The sequence below is a fragment of the Sceloporus undulatus genome, chromosome 3 (assembly GCF_019175285.1).
Source record: "Sceloporus undulatus isolate JIND9_A2432 ecotype Alabama chromosome 3, SceUnd_v1.1, whole genome shotgun sequence".
In the NCBI taxonomy this organism is placed as follows: Eukaryota; Metazoa; Chordata; class Lepidosauria; order Squamata; family Phrynosomatidae; genus Sceloporus; species Sceloporus undulatus.
In genome coordinates, this window is record NC_056524.1 from 172,096,310 (window position 1) to 172,113,394 (window position 17,085).

Below are 17,085 nucleotides of genomic sequence, written 5' to 3' on the forward strand. Positions count from 1 at the left end.
CTGGGGTTTTCTTGGCGAGTTTCTTCAGAAGGGGTTTGCCACTGCCATCCTCTGAAGCCAAGAGAGTGTGACTTGGCCATGTTTTTTCTGTGGTTTGTGTCTGGAAACCCTGTGGGTTTCCATGACCCAGCCAGGATTCAAACCCTGGTCACCCGAGAGCCCTGGTCCAACACTCTAACCTCTATATTTTGCATGTATTTTGCATATTTATAGTGTTTTAACTTGGATTGTTTTAGATTTGTAAGTCGCCTTGAGTCCCTGTACTGGGAGGAAGGTAGAATATAAATAAACATCATAAACATCATAAACATCATAAACATAATAATAATAATAATAATAATAATAATAATAATAATAATAATAATAATAATACATCCTCTGAGGCTGAGAGAGTGTGACTTGCCCAAGATCAGCCAGTAGGTTTCCATGACTCAACCAGGATTCAAACCCTAGTCACCAGAGAGCTCCAGTCCAACATTCAAACCTCTACACCTCACTGGCTCTGAGCTCTCTCTCTCTCATATTCTCTCTTTTGTGTTGTGTGACTTGCCCACGTTTGGTGTTTGTGTATGTTGTGTGCCTCCCAGTTGTTTCTGACTTTTTGGGCAGAGAAAGTGAAAGAAAGACCTTATGAAACTACAGATCCCAGGATTCCATAGGATGGAGTTAAAGGAGTTAAAGTGCTGTCAGACTGCATTATTGCTATAGAGTAGATGCACCTATAGACTCAACACACATGGAGTCTAATGTACACTTATGTTTGTTGTTTATTGTGTCTCCAACTTACGGCAACCCTAAGGTGAACCTGTCCTGGGGTTTTCTTGGCAAGTTTCTTCAGAGAGGGGGTTGCCATGGCCATATCCAGAGGCTGAGAGAGTGTGACTGGCCCAAGATCACCCAGTGGGTTTACGTGACCAAGCCAGGATTCAAACCCTGTTCTTCAGAGTCATAATCCAACATTCAGACCAATACACAAGGCTGGCTCACTGATGTACACTAAAAGAAATGGACACTAAAAGAAATCTAATGTATACTGAAAGGTACCTGTATGCTAGCAGCTGTTATTTCATAAGGTAAATATGAAACAAAACCCAGCCTTTCATTCACAACTTTCTTCTCATTGGACAATATATGTCTTATATATTTACCTGGCAAGGCAGACACTTTAATAGTAATCACATCATGGCACCACTTGAGGAAAGAAAAAAGAACAGCTTTGCTTATAGTTTCCTGCTAGCAGAAGGGTTTTTTCAGGAGGTTCATAAATAGTGATCTTAGGAGTGTTGTTTTGGGGTAGTAGTACCTTCTTTTTTGGCACCTTTTCCCTGGTTGAAGCCTGAAGACATTGCTGTGTCTTTTCAAATCCCTAGTAAATAGGCAAACTCTTATTTTTTGCCTGAGTTTTGTGCATTTCTAATTTTTAATAAGAGTTCTGGAAGTTAGAAAACAGCAGCTTTTGTTGATTTGCTGTTCTCCTTAAGTATGTTCTGCAGCCTGCTGTAATAAGAAGCATGTGTTCCTTCAAGATCTGTGGGAAGCATGTGAAAAGCATTAGTTTCATGTCTATGAGGCATTTAAAAACAACCACCACATAAGATTCATGGTCCAGAGTTATAGGGTAAGATGGGAAAGCAGTAGTGCTGACCAGGCAAATAATAATAATAAAATTATTGTGACCATCAGCACTGGGATGACTGAGCTTAGGATTGACCTCTTCTCATAAGGCTGAAAACTGAAGTAAAATGTTAGGTGGCTTCTGCTACACAAGATGGTGGTTGAAGATGGAGCAAGCTCATTTTCTGCAGCTCTGGAGACCTGGAGCAATGGGTGCAAACTACAGGAAAAGGGATTCCAGCTCAACATTAGGAAGAACTTCCTGACAGTAAGAGGTGTTAGAGAGTTGAATGCACACTCCCTTGGAAAGTGATGAAGTCCTTCTTTGGAGGTTTTTAAGCAGAGGCTGGATGGCCATCTGTCAGGGATGCTTTGATTGTGAATTTCTGCATGGCAGGGGATTGGACTGGATAGCCCTTGGGGTGTCTACCAACTATTTCTATGATTATATGAAGTATAATACCATTCCCTAGGTTTTTTTCCCCCCAACAAACTCTGGGGGAGGCATTGCATATACATTCTAGGGTGTCTGTATGTCAAGCAGAGATCTTTATTTGGAGGGGGCACAGATGACACCCCAGCCCCCAAGCACTCTGCAAGCTGGAGGATTTTAGAGTGTGCCCTATTGGTCCCAGCTGGCTTTGCCTGCCCTCCCTATTGAAGCCATGCTGACTCACATACTGGCTGTGGAATTGCTCCTGCAACTGGAACCTGGACTGAGGTTGCCTCAGTGCCCCACACTTTCCACCAAATTGGGAGAAGGATGCAGAGGACTGGTTCCTCCAGACTAGCTGAAGATAGGATTCTACCCAAGGAGGAGGGCCAAATGATGAATCCCATCCTCCCCAATCCCAAAAATGTAGTGGAAGTTGAATCTTAATACGGTCATGAATCTACAAGACTTAAGCAGAGCAGTGGAAGATAGTGGGGCCTGGAGATGTCTCATCCACAGGTTTGCCATGAGTTGGGGCCAACTCAAGAACAGTTAAAACAGCAACAAACCTAAGGCAGATGCTGGCCCTCTTTTCAACACGTTTGGGCCTGTCAGTGAGACCAGGGAAGGGGACCATATGATTGGACTTTCATATCCAAGATCTGTACATTCATGAGAGCTTTGTATTGGATATATGGTTGCCAGTGTTCATATGGCCTGCAGCCGTTAAGACCAGCCCAACATACACAAGCTTAACAGAAACCTTCTCTCCCATAGAGAATAAGATGGGGAAATTCCATTATGTACATCAGGCTGCTTTTGAATGACTGAGGAACAAGGAGCAAGAAGAAAGCTCCTCACCTTAATTGTCACGATCTTTATCCATCTTTGAGAGAAAGACTCAAATCTGGAGCAAAACCATTCAAACTAAGTGTACATAGAAAGGGGCTGCTATTTCCTTCAAAGTGAATAGGTTAAGTTAAAGCTTGTCACTTTAATAAGCACATTTGTTTTTGCATGATAAAAGTTGTATTTAAGTATCTTGTGCAATCCAGAGTGGGCAAAGGGCATGCCTTGTGCCATGGGCAGCCTTCTCTGTTTTTACAAGCCTTGACCCCACCAGGCATGCTGGATCACCATTTCTTGTAGACAAAAGAAAAAAAGGGGGAAAAGATAGGCTTACAGGAAGAGCTGTTCACCTTTTAGGCAGGTTGCAGATAGGGATGTAAAATCCTTACCTTTCTTTATCCGTCCATGTGAGGACAAATAACTATACTACTTTCTTCCTGCTGCAGGAAAAAAAATGGATACAGGGTTGGCTGCATCATGTCCGAATGACCAAAGTGCTGTGGAGGAATTATTTTGCAGAGAAAAAACTGGAGGGTTTTTTTCCCACACAAAAATGGTTTGTACAAAAATGTGGAAAACTTTTTTTCCCATAGGAAACCGTGCAGAAAATAGGATTTTCGCACACACACAAATCCCCATGAGTTTTTCTCTGCAGAATAATTCTCCACAACACTTTAGCATATCAAATACCAGAAGAAAATTAATACAAAATTGCTGGCCTATTTCCTTTCTCCACTTTGGAGAAACATTTGTTGTTGTTGCTGTTGTTGTTGTTGTTGTTGCTGTTATTGTTTTGCCTTGGAAATGAACAATAAGAAATATTCTTTCCATCTGTTCTTGCAGCCCTTCACATAATAAGTGCAATGTTAACAAATTCAAGGAATCACACTAAGGAATAAGTGCAGCAATATGTGGTGCCTGCAGAGCACAGAATTCACTTTTCACCAGATCCATGTAGTTGTAGCATCAGTTCTTTGACTCCCACCTCCCATTTTCCCTTTTTGCATGATTAATGCCGCCTCCCTTCTAGCTGTGTGGTTATGGAAATGGGCGGAAGTGGCTGGCTCTGACTTTATCATAAACCTTGCTGTCTCTCTGCACCTCATCCAAGTTGCTAAGATACCCTGAGCAACCTTATCGACTGATCTCACTCAAAGGGCAATGGCTGAAGTTTTATTGCTCTGAGCATTGTGTACCCAGCATGGCTTCACTTTATTGAAATGCTCCATTTTAGCACACAGTGGAATATTGGAAGTGAGACTTAAAAATGAAAATTGGAAGAAGTCCCTTTGGGCATTGAGAATTGGACAACTTGTGACTTTCCAGGGGGTAGCCTGCAACTCCTACAATTCCTCAGCAATAGCTGAGAGCTGCTGGGAATTCCAGTCCAACCACAACTGAAGAAGCACAGGTTGCCTTACAGGTAATATTATGTCAGAGGCTATAAATCAGGCCATCTAGCGTGGCATAGTGATTTGAGCATTGAAAACAACTCTGGAGACTTGGGCAAGTCACATGCTCTCAGCCTTGGGAAGGCAATTTCAAACCTTTCTAAACAAATCTTGCCAAGAACACCCCATGATAGGTTCGCCTTAGGGTTGCCATAAGTCAGAAATGACCTGAAGGCACACAAAACACACAGGCCATCCAACACACTCTATATATTTTAGATGACAATTTTCATTAATTTCAACTAGCATGATCAGTGGCCAAGGATTATGAGAGTTGTGTCCAAAACATCTGGAGAGAGCAGGTTGCCATGAATTACTGTATATACTCTACTATAATTCGGCCTCATGTATAAGTCGAGGGTAGCTTTTGGGACCAAAACTATGAATTTTGATATGACCCGTGGATAAGTCAAGGGTAAAACATAGGGGCATGTAACAAAGGATCTAAAGGATGAAGCAAAGGAAAACAATGCCAAAAAATTTCAAAATTTCCAGTAGACATAACTGTGCTCACACCAAAGGCAGGATGGATGAGAGAAAAGAGCAGACTGAGTGCTTCCTGGACAGATTATACCCTTGCCTTTTACCAGGGGTTGGTTCCCTTTTTTTATAAGAGTTAAAATACAGTTTTTACATTGACCCGTGGATAAGTCGATCCAGGATTTTGGGGGTCAATTTTTTGACTAAATTTTTTAGACTTATACATGAGCATATACAGTAAACACTGAATTAGCCATCAATGGTAGCTAATGATCTGGCTCTTTCTGGGTGAGCTGCCCCATGGGTCACTCCACAGAGATTATTCTATCCAGTTTAGCTATATACCTTGTTAGAACTATGTGATATTGTTGCCCTGTCCCCATCTAAATCCTCAGGATTGTATAGGCTGCTCAAAGCAGGACCTTACAAAATATCAGATTCAATCTAGTTAGTATTGCTTTCTTCCAAAGAAATCAATGGGATAAGTAAGCCACAACTAATGCAATCTCACTGAGTTCATGGAGTAAGGTATGAATGATTTAATATGGTTCCAGTCCTTTCTCTTAGGTCCAAAACACACTGCAGAAATAATCCAGTTTGAGACCACTTTACCTGCCCTGGCTCAGTACTTGGGAAATTCTAAGAATTGTGCTTTATTGTTGCACCAGAGTCCGACAGAGAAAGCTAAATGTCTCACAAAACTATAGTTCCCAGAATTCCCTAGCATTGAGCCAGGGTAGTTAAAGCAACCTCAAATTGGATTATTTCTGCAGGGTTTTTTGGACCTTAGTGAACTTTCTCTAACCTAACAGTGTGTTCTTTTAAATATCCATAAAATAGCAAATAGTCCCTATAAAGGAGGATTGGATTGTCATAGCTGGAGAGACAACCTAATTCCCACTTGTGGCAAGACTAATTGATTTAAAATCTAAGTTATGGAACTGTGATATACAAATACATACAAGTGAAGTGAGTCTGATACATCCATGCTACTAAAAGCAGTGGTCTGTGGACTGGTGCCGATCTATAGAGAGTTTCTGGGAAGGAAGGAAGGAAGGAAGGAAGGAATTAAGGAATTGTAGCCAATGGATATAAATATGGTGCTCCCCGCCCCCATCAGATAGTTTAAGAAGCACTGTGATGCACAATGTGCCTGTAATGCATGGTAGTGTTCTTAAAGGGAGAAAAACGTAACCCACCAGCAAAGCACTTGCAATGTTTTAGAGCAAGATACATCAGCTTTAGAAAAGAACAACTGTCATGAATCAGGGGACGAAAAGGACAACTTGTAAGCCAGGCACAGGCCCAACAGTTCACAAAGAAAGGGATTTAACAAAGCCATGGAAGCCTTCTGGAACAAACAGTGATTTCCCCCAGCATAATATCAATGCTACTAATTGGAGATCGTAGAACAGAGGCATCGTGGACCTAGAGAGCAACAACAATTAACACCGGATTTGAGATCTAAGCTGCCAGGCAGCAGCATAATCAGCAGGAGACAGAAAACTAGTGGGTGGGACACCAGTGAACATGTAATTGATTGGCTTTATCAAAGGACATACAAAGGACTGGGTTGGAAGCTGCTAAATGGGTTCTGTGTGTCTCCTATTAGCCACACTTCCTTCCAGAAGCCAAAGTACCCTTTGAACACGAGTTTGAAGGACGAGTTTTCTCCTCCCCCTAGCCAACAGGCATAGAAAACAATGCCCAAAATTACCATGAGACAACAGCAAATCAGATCAAATCTGGGGTGGGAGCTGATTTATAATGTTTGCTTTCAGAACTCCTTGTGTAATGAAGCTGCTGGCTTGCTTTGATTAGTTACCCTTGGTTCCTCCCAGTGTCCAGACACAAGAATGTGAGGCAATAGTCTTTAACCATTAACTGAAAAGCAAGCTGGTTAATAATGAAACAGGTTTTTTCCAGCATTTTTATTTAAAAGAACACACTGTTAGGTTAGAGGAGGTTCACTAAGCTAGGTGTGCCAGCTAGTCAGCTTGGCATCTGAGAATCCTGCTGTGCTTCAAGAAAGTATTTTCTTGGATGAATCCAGTAGATCCCCACATCAAGACTAAATGTAGTGCAGGGATTGTTACAGGGAACTTAACATAGGCCTGTGATACAATTTATGCCCTTCAAGAACAGACTACATGATGTGGGAAAAAGAAATGGCAGTTCCAGGTTCAAGTTGCCAAACTATGTGGTATGGTTGACATCAGATCATTTTAATTTAATGGCCGTAGTGATGTGCCTTCAAGTAATTTCCAACTTATGGCAATCCTAAGGTGAACTTATCATAGGGTCTTCTTGGGTTGAGTGTATGTGACTCAACTAAGGTCACCCAATGGGTTTCCATGGCCAAGTGGGAAATCAAACCCTGGTTTCCAGAGTCGTAGTCCTATCACCTGCTTTTTGCATGTCTTTGCTCAGAAAAATAGGGGCTCTATATTACATTGGTGGGCTGGAGTAGTGTAGTGGTTTTATCTATTACTGTATTCTGGACTAAGGCTTCAGAAGACCAGGATTTGAATCCCTGCCCAGCCCTGGTAACCCATGCAGATGGCTTAATCAGAGTTTCTCAACTCAGCGCCTAGAAACACAGTGAAGGCTCAGCATGGTAGCAGTTTAATGCATTTGAGGAGCACCATGTTGGGGAAGTCTGGCTTATTCAGTTGCAGACAACTTGATCAAAACTTGAGTAGTGGGACTCATGAAGCCTTTAGTTTTACCTATTGTTACATTCTTTCATTATGAAGAAACCTACCACGTCTACTTTTTGAACTTCCCCATGGTTGTGGAACAAGAGCATATGTGTATTTGTTACTTGATGAGTGCAGCAGTTGGGTGTTGAACTGTCTAGATGGCACATGGTGTAATTGCATATACCATTCACATCTCTCTTTTTAAAAACTTTATTGAAATATATATAAAAACATATAAACATACAACATAAAAACATTACACACATACTCCATTCATCCTACAAACTACATAAACTTTAAAAGTAAAGACCTCCAAACATAGAGAGCACTAGATATATCATCCCTTGTAACTTTCTCCTCAATTATATGAATATATTTTCAAATTTCCCTTCCTGTAGATGTCTCATATATTATTACTAAAAAAAATGAAAACGGAGGCCAACTGTAGTTTTATTTTAGTGTGAGCTTTCCTAGATATAAACCCACTTCTTCAAATGCAGTAGAGAAAGCTATCCAGGCCTAAAAAATATAAAGCATATTTTCACAGTTGTGGGAGAGGGATGGAATATAATAGGAACCAGAATGATGCAATCATGACTCTTCCTCCACATTTTCAAAAGGTTGTGCAAAGTGATACAGATTTTTCAGACCTTCACAGTGGTCAGTTAGTACTGATGTGTGAAAGCAATAAATCTGCCTGTTTCCTTGGATTTAAAACCATCCCCAAATAGTGACTGTTGTGACTGTTGCCAGCTCTACTTACTTACTTACTTTCTTGTCCTAGGCAGGAAAAGCCCACAGACTAAGTGGTGAAGAAAGGGAACAGCTGCTACCGACTCTCCGATCAGTAGGATGGAATGAGGTGGAAGGCAGAGATGCCATTTACAAGGAGTTCCATTTCAAAGATTTCAATCGGGTACAAAAAAACCCACATTTTTTTCCCCATTTTTAGTCCAGGGAAGCCAAGATAGATGGCATTTGTGCCAAACAAAAATACCATTCCCTACTCATTGATTCATGATTCCTGGTAGAGGTGCATATATACTGGGAGAAGGAAGGGGATGGTTGACCACGTTTAAGATGACGAGTAGCAGACACTCAGCTTACACTAACTTGGTGGTTCTGATCACAAAATATGGGGCAGAAGATGTAGTTTCAGAGGCATCCTTCAGGGCATGATAGCAAAGAGTATAGCAGAATGAGTGTTGCCACATAGTTTTTTGTGAGTTTTTCAGGCTATGTGGCCATGTTCTAGAAGAGTTTATTCTTGATGTTTCACCAGCCACAGATGCTGACGAAACATCAGGAATAAACACTTCTAGAACATGGCCACATAGCTTGAAAAACTCACAAAAAACTGTGGATGCCAGCCGTGAAAGCCTTTGACTTCACAGTGTTGTAACAGTTTCTCAGAGCCAAAACACATTTGATGAAATTCATGAATCAACCATGGTATCTGAATATGGTGGGTGCTATAGCAAGCATGGAGAACATTGCCCTACAGAATGCAATTTTCATCTGCCCTAGTGGTGAGTAGAGGTAATCAGTGGTGAGAGAGGAGGGTTGTAGTCCATCATCATCAAAGACTGTATCTGCTTATATAAACCAGGGTAAGCTCTAAAATCTGTGGGGGAGTGGTGCTTTTCCTCCACCTTCACAGACCCAGTTGGTGAAGGCTCTGGAAAGAGGTTTCCTCATGGCTGCTCTCACTCTCTGGAACTCCACAGGAGGTCTGCTTGGCCCTTTCCCTCCTATCTTTCTGCTGTCAAGTGCAGTTGTTTTTATTTAGGCAGGCTTTTGCATTTTAATTATGTTGTATGCACTGCGTGAAGTGGTATGTTGTTACGTCATGTCATGTGTGTGTGTGTGTGTATATACACATACATATATATGGTATATGTGTGTGTGTGTTTGTTTTAAATGTTTTATGTGTTCAGCTGTTTTCCCCCAATATCTTTATTCCACAATTACTCATCAAAAACAAACATACATAAATACAAACATCCATTTAACTTCACATTAAACACCCATTTATACATCCTGTTAACATAAATCTTACTCTTACCTTAATTATTAATTCTTACCTACTACGTTTCTATTCCACTTTTACTATGTCCATGTCAGTCTGTGTACTTCCTCTTACTCACCTTGTCCTCTCTCTGTATCCACTTCAACTTGGCTTCTCTCCTTTTCATTCTTCATTTCTCATTTCTTCTCCTTCCCCCCCCTTTTTTTACTCTCCCATATTCTATCTCCTTTAATGGCTGTTTTAATTATGTTTTCAGTAATGTTTGTTTAATTCTTTTTTAATTTTGGTAAATTAATATTTTAATTGGACCTTTTAAAATTATTGTAAGCCACCTTGTATTCCATTTTGGGGGGAAAGCGGGATATACGTGCAATAAATAAATAAATAAATAAATAAATAAATATCTTGTTGGGGGGCCCTGTTGTACAATAAACTCATTCTATTTGGCATTTCTGCAAAAACACTACTGGGAACCAAATTACATAATTGTATTGTATACAGTGGTTTACATTGTGTACTTTACCTTTAAATGGCAAGCCTCAAAAGGTGTCTACATTATAAAAGTGGCATGTGTATGCTTTCCTAAAATATACATTGTATTTCATGATCAGGCCTTTGGATTTATGACCAGAGTGGCTCTACAGGCAGAAAAACTGGACCATCACCCTGAATGGTTTAATGTCTATAACAAGGTAAGGGAGAAAATTGGCTTTAAAAGTATCCTTTAAGTGACTAAAGCCTGAGATGGGGGATGTGTGGCCCTATGGATGTTGATGGACTCCTATATTTTTTCAGTGGTGGCTGTGCAACTAAGGTGGATGGAAACTGCAGTTTACCAGCAACAGGAGGGGCATTTGTCCCCCCCACCCCTTAACTGAGCCAAATGTGGAGTTAAGCATCATGTTCAGGTTAAATGCTTGACTAACCCCTGTGATCCTGTTCTATGAGGATTGAGCACTCAGGATGGACAAGGGTGTGTAGAATATATGTGCACAGGAAGTAGAGTGGGATGTAACAAGGACAACACCTAACCATGATGCACTTAACACTACTCTCGTAGCTATTGTGTGTCTTTTTACCAAATACTGTGTTTCCCCAAAATAAGACACCGTCTTATATTTATATTTCCTCAAGAAGACACGCTATGGCTTATTTTCAGGGGATGTCTTATTTTTATTAAGTATAGCACAACAATCTACATTTATTCAAATATAGTTAAGTTGTCTTCTTCTAGAACATCGTCATAACTCTCCAAACCCGGAATTCCATTCTGAATTTCTTATGACTCAATTTCCTTTAGAACCATTGGCCCCAATCTTTCCGCTCCCTTCTCACCCCTTTCCCTTCCACACAGGGCCTATCACTATGTCTTATTTTCGAGGTATGGCTTATATTGTGCAAATGCTTAGAAATCCTGCTACAGCTTATTTTATGGGGATGTCTTATTTTCGGGGAAACAGGGTACTAGCAAGGGGGCTACCTTTTGTGTTTGTCAGCAGCAAAGGATTAGTAAACCCTCATCTTTAGTAGGGGTTAGGGGCACAGGACCTCTGCAAAAGATCTCTAGGCCTCCAAATATGCTTGCTACTGATTATAGTTCCCAGCAACTGCTGCTGCTGCTGCTGCAGCAATAGGAGCCAGCACGGTATAGTGGTTTGAGGGTTCAAATCCAGGCTTGGCCATGCCACCCACTGAGTGATCTTGGCCACATCACACTCTCTCAGCCTCAGAGGAAGGCAATGACAAACTCCCTCTGAACAAACCTTGCCAAGAAAATCCCAATGATAGGTTCTCTTTAGGATCGTCATAGGTCAGAAATTACCTGAAGGCACACAAGAAGCTGCTGCAAAAATCTCCTTCAGTGTTGTCATCCTTGAGAAATATGACAACACTGAAGATTTTTGCATCAGCCCCAGAAGGACCAGACTGGTAGTGGCTCATCCTCCTCACCCTCTCCTCTGTGTCTTTTTCCTGCCAAAAGCCTTGGCCTCTTACTCGCTTTGCTGCTTTGGCACCACAATGTCTCCAATGGCTTCCAAGCCTTCCTCTGCCTCTTATGATGATGACACCGGAGATGATTTTTGCAGCTGCAACCACCACACCTCCTCTCCAGCATCTTGAAGAAGTGAAGTCTTGGAGATGTCATGCTGCCAAAAAGGCAAAGGGAGTAACTGGCTGAGCCACTTGGTGCAAAAGGAGATGTAGAGGAAGCAAGAAGGGAGAAGCCTGCTGCAGTAGCCTGGCCCTGTCAGATCTCCCAGATCTAGAGCCTCTTCTATAGCCTGATCTAGTTCTTGGGTTGGCAACTGCTCCTCCTCTGCCTGTTTGTCCTGCTAACAGGCTGGATCTGGTCACCCCAACTGCTTCCTTCACCTACCACTTGCAAAGCTTAGAAGTCTCAACCAAAGAAAGTCCCATGAAGCAAGTGGGGGAACAGGAGGAAGAAGAAAGGCAGAGGGAGCAGCTCCTGCCACATCATTACTAACTCACCACCACCACCAGTACTTCCTGGGCAGCATTGATGTTCACTATATTTCTATAACATGTATGTTATGAAAACTGTACTAATTATGACACCTCTTGTATTTCAGGTTCACATAACATTAAGCACACATGAGTGTGCAGGCTTATCTGAGCGAGACATCAACCTGGCCAGTTTCATAGAGCAAGTTGCCAACACATTAGTCTAAAGGCAGTCGCCAGGGCCATCTGTGCCCTCTTTCTGTCTGCTGAAGCAGTAAGTGGACAAGTACACTGCCCAGTGAAGGACAGCATGTGATACTGATCCAGTATTGAGGAAGCCCATCTTTACAGCTGTCTTTTTAACTTATTGTATGATGATTCCACATGCTGGTACAGGGAAACCATTGCTCTGCAACTTCATTACCTTTTCTCAAACTGTCTTATGGCAAATTATAGCGCCACTACATTCAGTATTGCTATTCTTGTAATCTGTGCAGTATTACAGTAGTACAGTGAGGGGCCATCTGTGCTGGAGTTACTCATAATAAAGTTGACTTGTGTGATAAAAAGGAAAGTGTTTTACAAGATACTGTTTGTTGGTTTTGTTGCTGGATCTTTGTGTTCTAGCTATCAACAATTATAATAGGATAGAGTACTGCTGCTCTAAGGGACTTTAGGCTCTTCAAATCTACTTTTTTTTTTGTCTGAACTCCAAATATAACTATCAGAGCCAAGTGTAAAAGATGTGTTTACACCAAATGAACAGAGTGCCTCTTAGGACATTCCAGGCCTCAGAATTTATTTTCAATATCAAAACCAAAATCATAATCGTTTTATACAGAAGCCTATTTCTGGTTACCCCAAGGTTTTTTTTTCTGCCTGTATTTTGGAACTCTAAATTAAAAACCTGTTTTGTTGCTATTGTTAAACAACAGGGAGTTAATAACCCTGGGCAGCTGGGCTGAGCTCAAACCTTTTTTCTATGTGTATGCCGTAAAAGCAGAGTTTGGAAAATACAGTTTTATACCACAGTTCTCAGAATCCTGAAGACACCATAATCATGCTGGCTAGGGGATTCTAACAGCTGTAGTACTATTTATTTATTTATTCTGCTGAGCTGTCAGCTTTGTTGTGGATTTCAAGAGCTAAACAGAGCTCTCATTTTCTTCCAATTCTGAATCTACTCCAATCAAAATCGAATACAATAATATTACCTACTAATTTTACATTTCTGAAGCCACATTAAAAGTCATTGATTTGCAATAAAAACTGACAACCTGCAAAAGACCAGATAATACCTCGCAGCAAGGCCACAATAGCTAAGTACAAGATGTTTTCAGATATTAATATGCAAATATCACTGAACAGGAGAGCCAGCATGTTGTAGTGGTTTGAGTTTTTGACCACGACTCTGGAGACCAGGGTTCAAATTTCTGCTCTAGCATAAAAACCTACTGGGCAGGTCACACTCTCTCAGGAGTTTATCAAACTGGAGGAATTTCTCTTAAATTCGAATGAAAAGAAAATGGGGCCAGAACGCATTCACTTAAAGTCACTCGTTTAGCACAATTATGTGAATGTGCATTGCATCTGAACTGGCTTCCCATTGCCCGAATTTGTGTGTGGCAGTCTATCACACAATAACGTGAAACCACATGATTGCATTCGGACTGACTTCCCATTGCCCGAATTTGGGTGTAGTGGGTTATCACGCAATAACATTAAACCCCATGATTGCGTTCAGATTGCCATTGCATTATACTTCCAATTTCCCTTGTCTGATAAACTCCTTAGTCTCAGAGGAAAGCAATGGCAACCCCCTCTGAAAACTTGCCAAGAAAACCCTATGATAGGTTCACCTTAGCATTGCCAAAAGTAAAAAAATGATTTGGAGACAGACAACAACAACTAAGAAAGGAAACTGTATAATCGGTCCGTTTAATTTTGCATAGAAATTATCCAACAACATTTAAAATGAAACATTTTTGCCCTAGCTTTCTTTTTTTATTATTTTAAACCTGAAAGATGTCTGCATGATGAAGTAAACAGAGCTATGCATTCCAAATAGTCCTACAACAGTAGGCAAACAGAGGTTGACTTTCTGATTTGATTGCAAAGCTTCAGATCCTGCAGAAACTGACAAGAACTTTGCTCCACTCTACAACTTGAATGAAAAATAAGATTATCAGATACATCGAGATGAGTTATACCAGATACATCAAGGCGAGTTACATACATGGTTAGGACATGACAGTCAAATATTTCCCTTTCTTAAATATTATAAAACAGTGCTGTGGAAATCGTACCTGTGCATTGATTGAAATATATACTAGATATCTTTTTCATACACGTATCTCAAACAATAGCATTCAAGTCACTTTATGCTCCCTCTACTCGGAGTTAAAAGAGAAAAGATGGCTATAAAGGGCTAACCGTTATTCCCAGAATTCACAACGGTGAAAAACTGAACAATTTATCTAGCCCCAACACATCAAGAACTGTGTAATACTGGTTAGGGAGAGAGAAGGAAGCATTCCAGAAGTGAACACCTGTAAGTTCACCACTAAGCTTTCTCTACAGGATCTCTGATAACAAGTGGTGATAAAACACTCATGTCACCTAGGAAGATGCACAGAAATGGCTTAAGACCTGACTGGAAGTTACTACACCCTCACCCAAGCCTTGGAACAAACTAGTGGTACCTGCCCTTTGTCCCAGGAATTTCACACAAGAATTATAGCTATTTCCTAGAAGCAAGCTGAGCCACAAGAATACAGTTAAGACCACTTCTCTGAGCAACAGTTACAAAGGCCTGCTCTTTCTCTCTGTTAAATAGGGTTGGCTCAGACAATATGGAGGGTGGAGAATATGTTACCTGAGGCTGATTTGCCACTGAGGTTATTTTCAGTGTAGTACCATGAAACAGTTGATCATCTGTTTGACAGACTCTTCAGCTTCCTTCCTGGCAAAATCTGGAAGTGTTCTCTCAAGAATGTGCCCCACAGTCAATGTATTACCAAGAACAAAAACAAAAGGCAGAGTCCACTAACATGTTAAAGTAAGATCATCATCTGCCACAAAGAATTTACATTTTAAAAGTTAACATTCATGCCACAAGTCTATGTAAGTTCCAGCACAGGGGTTGGAAGTGGACCAGCTAGATCTCTGGTCTTCTCAAAATGTGATGCTGGTACCCAGGAATCACAAATAGATTCCTAATCTTTCAGCAGAGTGCCGTATCAGACTTTGCAGCAAACAAAAGAACCATTTTGGCCTTTTGAGCTTGCACAAATATACACAACTGGACAACTATTGTGGGTGGCATTTTTAAAACTCCAGGGAAAGAAGAAAAACATTAAAATTACATCAGGGTGGGTGTTGAAAATGAAGAGAACATCATTCTTTCCTTGAAATCTCCCTCTACTCTGTCTGGAATTCAGAGCAGATTCCCATACAGAACAATCTAAACCACATTTGCACTCTTTTAGTTCTTATCCCATAAAGTCTGGAGAGTGTGTTAGCATCCAGACTTTTCCAGTGGCTCACTGTTCAAGACAAAAACAAAGTCAACAAAAAGGTAAAAAACAAATAGATGTCTCAAAGACTTAAGTGTGAGCACTGATGGAATGGACTTGCAATGGCCAGGATACAGCTGCTTTTCCAAGGATTAGCCAGCATAAAGGAATACAAAGAGTCAGCATTAGAGACACAACTTGTGAGAACTCACAGATATCAAAGCCAAGGAAAAGTTGGAGATATGTCTGTGCTTATCATGGGAAGTGAACAAGTTTTTATGAAACAGATGATCAAAGCTGCCATGTGTCCTGCACTTGCAGGAACAACATCTTATGTTTCACTTTCCCTAGACATCTTTAGAATGCCACCCAGCTACTGAAGAAGCAGTTGCTATAGGATCAGTGGTGGCCTGGAGAACCATTCATGTGAGCATCTGCTGAAGGAGGAACATCTGTGCAGTACAGGCAGTCCAAATAAGCACTGGCAATCTCTGAAATCATGTTTCTGTCAGGTATGGCTTGTGCCATGCCATAAATAGCACCCTAGAATTTCAAACAAGAACAACAGACACAAAGATCAGTAAATGTGAACCATCTTCCCCCAAACCAAGAATTTTTACTTATAAATGGTTACATTTATCTCCTGCTTTTGCATTTAAAAATGCCCCAAGGCAGCTAATAATAAAACCCAATGCTTTACAAATACACAGTCTCACAATAAATATCACAAACCACATAAAAATAAATTGAAAAACTTTTTTCTTAAAAATGGCAACCAGATACAATAAAAACATGGTTAAAGTTTTTTAAAAAAAAATACAGAGACATACAGGAAAACAGATCAGATAGTTACCAAATGCTTCTTTAAACAGAAAGAGTTCTGCCTGCCTACAGAAGGCCATCAAGTAAGCAGTTTGCAAATCTTGTGCAACCACCAAAAAGGCCCTTTCTCAAGTTGTGTACATAAATAGTTGCAAAGCAAAGAAGGGCCTCTCCAGCAGATATGAGCAGCTAGGCAAGCCTGTGCAGGAGGAGATAGTTCTTCAGATAGCTTGGTCCCAAATCATTTAAAGCTGTCTGACAGCCCTTATATCTATTTGTAAGATAGAAATCATGTGTTCCTAAAACACGCTTATTAATAGCCTGGCTGTAACATGGATTCTCAACAAAATAAAATTTCTGAAAAGATTTGGAAGACGAATTACAGATGACATTTGATAATGTAATTAAGGTTTAAAATCATCATGGCCAGATTATGTATCTCTAGAAACAGACATAGCTGTAAGCCTGAGGGCAGGGAATTGTCTAATTAACGATTTGTATGATGCTCTGGGAGCCTTTGAGGCTGAAGAGCAGGATATAAATACTCTAAAATAAATAAACAAACAAAAGCCCTTACTGTTGGGTATCTAGTCTTGGGAGTATCCCCAAACTACAAATGTGATTTGTCACGGGAAGGAGAACTCCATCCAAATAAATCTGCCTTTTTACTAATCAGGAATGACTCTACTTCTCTGAAGTAACTTTCAATTATTTTGCCTTGATTCAG

The 17,085-nt window shown here is 40.6% G+C and overlaps 2 protein-coding genes across 3 annotated transcripts in view; one reads left to right on the forward strand and one right to left on the reverse strand.

Moving 5' to 3' along the window:
- Positions 1-12,595, forward strand: part of PCBD1 (pterin-4 alpha-carbinolamine dehydratase 1) — a 13,489-nt gene extending 894 nt beyond the window's left edge. Inside the window, exons 2-4 of one of the 2 annotated variants that reach the window (XM_042461152.1) lie at positions 8,314-8,445; positions 10,170-10,250; positions 12,150-12,595. In XM_042461152.1, coding sequence (XP_042317086.1) covers positions 8,314-8,445; positions 10,170-10,250; positions 12,150-12,248 — 312 coding nt within the window. In that variant the 3' untranslated portion in view covers positions 12,249-12,595. The remainder of the gene's footprint in view (positions 1-8,313; positions 8,446-10,169; positions 10,251-12,149) is intronic. The other variant, XM_042461153.1, reaches the window with a different exon arrangement.
- Positions 12,596-13,930: 1,335 nt separating this feature from the next.
- Positions 13,931-17,085, reverse strand: part of SGPL1 (sphingosine-1-phosphate lyase 1) — a 49,740-nt gene continuing 46,585 nt past the window's right edge. The window contains exon 14 of the mRNA XM_042461151.1: positions 13,931-16,079. Coding sequence (XP_042317085.1) covers positions 15,936-16,079 — 144 coding nt within the window. The 3' untranslated portion in view covers positions 13,931-15,935. The remainder of the gene's footprint in view (positions 16,080-17,085) is intronic.